The sequence below is a fragment of the Sphaeroforma arctica genome (genome assembly GCF_001186125.1).
Source record: "Sphaeroforma arctica JP610 unplaced genomic scaffold supercont1.282, whole genome shotgun sequence".
Classification (NCBI taxonomy): domain Eukaryota; class Ichthyosporea; order Ichthyophonida; genus Sphaeroforma; species Sphaeroforma arctica.
Genome location: NW_014040276.1, coordinates 28,533 through 36,715, shown reverse-complemented (window position 1 = coordinate 36,715; position 8,183 = coordinate 28,533). Strand labels below are relative to the sequence as shown.

Genomic DNA, 8,183 nt, shown 5'->3' with positions numbered 1-8,183 from the left:
TATATATATATATATATATTTATAATATATATATATAGATATAGATATATAGATATGTATATATATGTATATATACATACATTTAGCTGTACAAGTGTATGCATATGTGCTGTATATGTTTTAGGTGCTTTAATTTTATGTACATGTACATGAACAGGTACATGTACTTGTACTTGTACAAGTTCTTGCACAGGTATATGTACATAGATTTTTACATGTATACGTTCAAGTATATGTACGTGTACATGTACATGCACATGTACATCTACAAGTATATGTACGTGTATATGAACATGTACAAGTATATGTACAAGTACATGAAGTACATGTACATGTACCTGTGTATTTGAAGGGACAGGTACATGTGCAGGTTCATGTGTAAGTACAGGTGCGTATGCATGTACATATATCTGTACATGTACATTAATATCACCCGCGTCACTATGCATGCAAGTGGATATATATGTTTTCTTGCGAAAATTCGTATTGTGAGCAAAAGTCATTTGTTAAAACAAATATAAATACATGTCTCGGTTTATACTATTTAGTCAAATGGTCTTTTATTTACGTTTCAAACGTGTACAATATCTTACCTAAAACCATTCAGTGTTTATGTACTGTTTTTTTTAACCAGTTAACTTCAAAAAAATTCATAGCGTTTCAACATAGCCTTCTAAAATAGAACAAAACAAAAATTTAGGGACCACAAATCCGGAAAAAGCCTGAACTCTTTTCTTACAGCCAAATTACTCTAGTGAAATGGGCCTTTCGAAGCCTTTTTATAAATTTGTATGGTCCGCAAATACGGAAAAACGAGACACTTCTTGGATCACCGGCACAAATGTATATTTTGTTATTTGTTTTTAAAAAATGCTGTAAGGTGATCTTTTTCTTAAAAAAGTATAAAATCTTTTGCTGATAAAAAATTAAGTAACCGGCAAACGAGATATTCCGCCTGCGGGTAAGTAACTCTGGTAAATATTTAACTCTACTCTATGTAGGGAGAGAGAGGGAGTAATGGATACCCAAGTCCCAATAGAAATTCTAGAATATCCCAACCCCACGGTATTTAGTGGAAAAAGTTAATCAAAAAAATTTCAATTTTCAACTTTCTCAGCCTTTCACACACTGATCCAGGGTTCCAGACATCCATTGTCTTCACTGACTTCAGTGACCGTCACCGCTGTCACCGCACTGCAAACCTTCATCCGCCGTTTTATGTAGTCGTTTACGAGTTTTAGTATTGTTTTTTTTAAATAACCATTTTTCGTTAAAAAATGCTTCTAAAACCACAGGAATGTCACAAGACTCAGGAGAGAGAGAAGTGCAACCGCACAGCCGCACTGCAATTCTGCACACTCACTTCAACCGAAGAAAAAAATGTTTCAGAACTTTTCGTTTTTAGAGAGTGTTCTTGTGTACAGTGAATTTATTCGCGTTGTGGTTTTATTTTGTGTAGTGAATGTATCTATACGGCAAAGCTGAACGTAAAATTATTAACGCCTGATTCAGTGTCAAACCGCTTCCGGTCCATCTGCAAAGGCAGGGTTGATATTTATGGGCCTCTCCAAATAGACCTCGGCACAGAAAATGGACCAGGGAGCATCAATGACAGTTAAGACGTCATATTCCATATACGTATCGGTGAATCAAGTGAAGAAACTAAAAAACACGGAAACACAAGTGATGCCTGTCTCTCTGAGGGTTTTAAATAGTATGCTTTGATATCAGTGTCGGACGTGAGAAACATAGCGAAAGATTCTACGTGTAAATCTATTTTGCAGTAAACGGTACCCTTTTGCCTTAACTCTTTCTCTTCTGTATAACCCTTGTACGCCCATAGGCACTGTGATACCTGCAGTCCTATCAGTGCATCTACATCTCCTATAAACATGTCCTGATCGTCTTTATCTATTTCTGTAGATACTTGCAGCTGAAATGGAATACGACACCTCAGACTAGAGTCAATGTTCTGTTGAACTTAATCGTGAATTAGTGGATCGATACTTACTGAATATTAAATATCGGTTGGTTTGCACTGTAGTTTTGTTTATACATAATACAAATTTCACATGTGACTACCCTGCCGATATTCTTGTTTCTATCTACGTTCCATTTGATCCCGTTGTTGTTTATTCTAGGACAATTCTGGTTTGTCCTGTTCTGTTTACAAATTCCAGGTCCAAGAGATCTTGTCCTGTTCTGTGATTTGACTGATTTCATTAACCACATATTTCACTAAATTCAAAAATAAATAAAAATAACCTGGTTCAAATATAATTATTTACCTGGTTCTTCCGGACTGCCGTATTGAGACATTCGTGCCGGACTTGTTGGCCACCTCTTTCGGACTGTGTGAAGTTTACAACCAGCCTAAGTTAGATTGTAAGACCTACGAGGTTTGGGCAGACGAAAGTAAAAGGAGGTCAGGTCAAGTTTATTTAACTTAGGTTGGTTGTAAACTTCACACTAGTAAAGTGAAGGTGACAACCAACGGACCAACGGTATTTATATGGTTCCTGGGCTTTTCAGTTATTGCTGGCGTTCAAGCATTTGGCGCGCAAACGCCCAGGTGGTTAGGTCAATGGTTTTACTTTCGTGTAGAAGCTTGTAGCCCGAGGGTTTTCCGTTTTACACTTTTCCTTATTCTATATTTTCAAATTTGGAGAGTCTCTACTCTATGTACAACATATTTATTGGTGTATTTGTGGTCTACTATTTTAGTACATATTTTAGAAATGGAGGTTTGTTTGTTGACTGCGAGTCTGCGACTACAATGTAGATACATACATACCTATGTACAAACTCCATACATGATACTGGATACTAAACCCTACAAAAAACAACTTTTAGTACATATATACAATGTCCATTAAATATATTTAATATATTGACTTCCTTTCAAGTTCCTAGCGGGAAATATTTAATAAAAACCGACAGACAACGAGATAAAATCAATAAATACCGAGCTCACTGCTCAGCTATCCGACAGTACGGGTAGGATAGTAATGGTCACCACTCATCACTGTCACCAGTCACCTCCAAATCCAATTTATTGATTGTTTTTAAAAAAAAAAAGGATTTCAAGTTGCCACAGTTGCCATTTAAAATACGCTGCCGCAGCTAAATACGCATATTTACATTCTTGTTGATTCTTATTTAGTTGTATTTAATTTACCAATGGAAACAATTGGATCTTGACATCGATCTTTCATTAAAATGAATCGAGAGTAGAAACAGATACATACAAACAATAAATATATTTTTGCCATTTGGAAATAGGCCGCTCGGGCAGCTTTACTGGTTGTTTGTATAACACTCCTTGGAATTTCTGGACACAATCTCTCACAATCATATTGTATTCTAAGGTTTCGATTAAAGAATGCCATTCTAAAATTTCCGGTACTCTTATGGATACAATGTACACAATACCGTACAAATTACAATGTAGTCGCCTTTTGTTCACTGTACCGCGTGTGGGGTAGAATTGGGGGAATCAGGTTTTTGACTGGCCACGAAAACACTTATTTTATTCCACACCGCTCACACGACGAAACGAATAGTTTTTAGGCTTGGGCATTTAAAAATATTTTTCTCAAAAACATGAAATGCGTAATAGATCAATGACATGAAATATAAACGGAAAAAAAAATAGAGTGAACTGACAGCGAGCCACGGATCATTCCTGTTCAGTTGAAATTGATAAAAGCGGGAGGCGAATGGCATGTTGGGATCACTAGTTTAAAACCTGGGGTATGTCGGGATCACAAGTGTGGCTCACATATTAAATTGTGTATTCTGAGGTTGCTAGAATGTACTCTGACGAAGCTATATAAGCTCTAGTATGCTCATGAACACCCCTAAATATTTTCGTACCTTTCACGATCAGGTCAAACGTTGCACAAGGTGCTATGGAAATGAATTCGACACTCGATGATGAAGATCGGCTGTTTTGCGACAAGGCGAAAAGGACAACAAAAGAATTATCTGTGATCACAATCCTCGAAGAGATGTGGCAAACAAATGAAGAAGAGGTAAGATATTAGCAGTGCCAGTGCGATTGGTGCTGTGATGCTTACATATTGTAGAGCATAGTGATGACTATCGTCATTTATGTTCAACCCTATGTATATATTTATAGATATCCGGTGGACTAGATTTCGGGTCCCAACTGTGAAGGTTCTCCATGTGCGCTTATTTGAAACAAAATATACTATTTATTCATTTCTTACCCATTGTATAGATTGAATTAAATATCGCAATGTAGCTGTCTACGTATATATTTGTCTGGTAAAAACTGGGTTCATAGCAAGATAGTGCTGGTATAAAGCCTACCTGTATAGATGATCATGCTGGTGGTGTGGCAATTGCGTTCTCAAATCCCTGTAGCAGCACAGTCATATTGATTGAAATAGTAAGTAGGTATCTGAATACGAACTGAGATATGTGGTCGTTCAACCGATACCTAAAAAAATTCCTTGACTTCGACGTCGACGAGGAAATTGTTTGTGACTTATTTAAGCGATTTATAGCATTACTATTTGCTGACACATTCACATAGCGCAGTGCAACTAAAAAGCTCGTGGCAACGACACACTGAAACAGATCCGGCTATCACGGAAAATAGTACCTACAACGCTGTTCTGATCGCTTTCAGGAGTAAATACTGGTAGTTTCCTCAACTCTCACCACGCTGTATTCTGATTTTTATTTCTATGTAGGGTGCTAATACTGAAGGGAGCCACCATCACTCAACAAATTGTCCCGAGAACAAAGTAGAAACACACGGTAGAACCGTAGACGTGAAAGGCCCCAAAACTAGCGGTGAACTGTTGTCAGATACTTCTAGAATCCCAAAGGTTGTAGCAGCAAGTGTCAACCTACAGAATGCAAAATTAAAACGGCATAGAAAATATACATACCAACAAATCGACGAAAGAGTGCCCCGGTTTGTATACGCCCGCCCCAAACCCAAAGCACACCAGTCAATGTCGCTCCCACTCCCGGGACGGCATGGACAGACATGTATGGGTTTTTACGATTTAGAGGGCATTGGGCTATCACAGGCAGCTTGGTTGCGCCAGTGCGAGACCCGGATTAAATCCATGCCAATTCTAGATAAGACTTTGATACCTCGCCGTACACTTTCGAATACGGAATCCCAGGGATCAAGAGAGACTGTCAGTATGACACAGAATCCTTCTACCGAGTCTAAGCGGTTACTCACAGACTCGCGAGACGCGCAGCAGCAATTGCACACTACGAGTGCAGGGAATTGGCAAGGCGCAGGCAAGCCCCGCATGACATCGATCTCAAAGAGAGCCGAAAGTACCGAGACGAATGCACTTCAACGGCACACAAATACTCCGTCGTCACCACTGACACCCGCTCTTGCTAAACCGAGTTTTGAATTTCGAAAATTAGGCACAAGTGTTGATCATATCACAACCCGAAACCGGGCTATGCCCCCACCGCAACCTCCACTTCTGAAGCATTCCTTCTCTATGCCAGACTCCACCAGAAACAAGCACCCGCCATTAGTTCAACAACTCCGGCAACCGGAGTTGGCCGTGGAGCAAACACTGATAGCTCATGGACTGTCCGAGTCTCAAGAAGCAGAGGCGAGCTGGGAACCCCAGGTGTCATTTAATAAAAAGGGACTAGTGTCAAACACTGAACAACCCTTTGACCAACCAACGACAGGTTCTGTACAGCCGGCATCAGCTACTGAGCTGCCAGAGACGCGAGGTAGTGTGACACAATCAGAGGCCCGCGTCAATGTGTATTTTCAGGCAACATCTAATAAAGTAGGTGGAAGGATGCGGCAAATAGTACAGCTCTTCGAGGAGATGGCCCGTGCTGAGCAAGCGGAGTGTGAGCCGCTGTTGAAGCGACTACAGACTCTGCTGGCTGGCACGATAGGGAAGAATACAGGGGCAGCCCAGCCGCAAGGAACAAAGGGAACGGGCACTGAGACTGCGGTTGCCATGGTGATGGGTGGAGAAAACCTTGGAGGTGGCCATGCGGCACTGGAAAATCCACTGGAGCATGTGCAACAGGCTCAAAGGCACATGGACCAGGACCCCGTTTACGAACGTCACCAACGGAGACAGCTATCTAAGGAACAAAGCAACAAACAGAAGCACTCTCCAGACACACAGAAAGTTGAACAGGAAGGACAAGAGATCCGATATGTTACACGAGCGCTAAACCAGATGCAATGCAGTCAGCCTACGACGACGCCACGACGCGATGTAAACGCCTCTGCGGAGACGAGGAAGCAGAAAGTGCAAGCGCAAGCGCAAGAGCCACCGCACGGACACCAAAGTGGCAGCAACGTGGCCGAAGAACAGCCGATATACATTACAGTAGCAACGCGTGGGGAACGCCAGGACGGGCCAATGGGGAACGAATGGCCGGTGTGTGAGGAGAAAACTGGAGATTACCGCAGAAAGAGACAGAGAATTGCGGCGCAAAACTGCGAAGACAGAGAAGCCCTGGAACAGGCCTTTGATCATTTAACGCCTTCGAAGGGTGCTGAAAACTTTAATCCCCAGCCCGGTTATCCGTATTCTAGTGTGGGAGCAGAAACGGTTTCGAGTCAATCACGCGGGTGTGAACGTTATCACAGACAGGTGTGTGATTCAACCAAGACATGTGAGGAGGACTTGGACCGAATGCAGGGAGGTGAACAGCGGCAGAAGCCTTATAGTGCTAGCACAGTCTCTCAACAACTGTGTGTACATAGGCGCACGTCTGATACATGTGACGGCAGACACAGTGTGTATGGAATATGCGACGCGAATGCCGATGTGGCCCAAACACTCGGGAAGACAGGTGGACCATGCGGAGGTGCATGGCACATGCCTGAGCACGCGAATGGGGGGTATGAACAAAACGGTGACAAACACAAGCAAGGGCCGGGCATGGACAAGGACGAGTACGTACACAAGCAGACCCAGCACACAACGACACACGACGGTTCGGATATAGGGCCGGATAAGCACAAGCACACAGGAGCTTGTGTGCATGATGTCCCAGTAACCCGTGCAGATGTTCACCATGGCAGGTACAACCAGGCACACCCAGTCGATCCATGCGCCCGGGATACTCAGAAACAGGCGAGGCCGGGGCATGCGCCGTTTGTACGTAGTTACACACCTCTGTATAGAGACCTAGCTATCAGGGCATCACGAACCGATACCATCAATACACAACGTGGTAGTGGGGACAGTCGCGAACTGAAGGAACGCCTGCATGACAGGTGAGTGATGGATGATTGGAGACTTCTTCCCGTTTAACGTTTTGCTGCACCTCGATATGCAGACCGCTAACCATCCCAGTTGAACAGTGCACACAGGGAGCACTTGTAACGTTGTGTATTGAGGTTTATAAGCGGGGGTAGTGGGTTCGTTAGCGGTCAGTTGCGTTGTGGGGTGGGATGTTAAGTACTGCTTACGGTTAGGTGTACGGGTAATTGGAGTATGCAATGTGAGGTTATAGTCATGGTAGTATCGCTAGCGCCCATGTAGGACAAGTTTATAGAAATCAGCACAATATAAACCACCCACACCACTGCCCTGTTTTACAGACAGGATGTCTATGGGGAGAGCACTGAGCCGCACCGTTTATTCCTCTATAGCATATCTGTTTAGTCATACATACATATGCACATCTAACGAACTTATTCACACATATACAGGACTAGTGTAAGGCAATCGCGCAGGCTGCGGACATTCTTGTGCAAAGCCACAATTCCCTCCAACAGTGACTGTGACTGTACAGATACCAATGCGATGCAACAGATAGGAACAACGCGCAAAGATATGGTCAGCTTGGTGTTTAGGAAGGTTTATAATATGGGGCTCGAGGAGGTCATTGCATCCGTAGAAGAGTATGTGAAAATCAGTTCATTGATGTATATGAGGCCACAGAGATAGGAGAAAGAGCTTGTATTTATATAAATATATCCATACACACACACACACATATATATATATATATATGTATATATATATATATATAAATGTATATATATATATATATATATATATATAAATATATATATATATATATATTGTATATATATATATACATATAAATATATAAGATTCATATATTCATATAACCAAGTAGTCATTACCATCTATATACATAAGCATAGATAGATAGATATGAATACA

General features: G+C 41.7%; 2 protein-coding genes across 2 annotated transcripts in view; one reads left to right on the top strand and one right to left on the bottom strand.

Annotated features, from left to right (window-relative positions):
• Window positions 1-1,413: 1,413 nt before the first annotated feature.
• On the bottom strand, window positions 1,414-1,939 carry SARC_04787 (hypothetical protein; the record flags this gene model as incomplete). The annotated part of the gene is made up of 1 exon (XM_014301367.1): window positions 1,414-1,939. A coding segment is annotated over one exon (324 nt), but the record flags the coding sequence as incomplete, so codon positions are not given.
• A 1,818-nt stretch (window positions 1,940-3,757) lies between these two features.
• The window catches only part of SARC_04786 (hypothetical protein), a gene marked incomplete at its 3' end in the record, with an annotated part of 9,733 nt that continues 5,307 nt past the window's right edge, over window positions 3,758-8,183 (top strand). Inside the window, exons 1-3 of the mRNA XM_014301366.1 lie at window positions 3,758-4,034; window positions 4,722-7,264; window positions 7,703-7,894. Of these exons, the coding sequence (XP_014156841.1) occupies window positions 3,912-4,034; window positions 4,722-7,264; window positions 7,703-7,894 (2,858 nt within the window). The 5' untranslated portion in view covers window positions 3,758-3,911. The remainder of the gene's footprint in view (window positions 4,035-4,721; window positions 7,265-7,702; window positions 7,895-8,183) is intronic.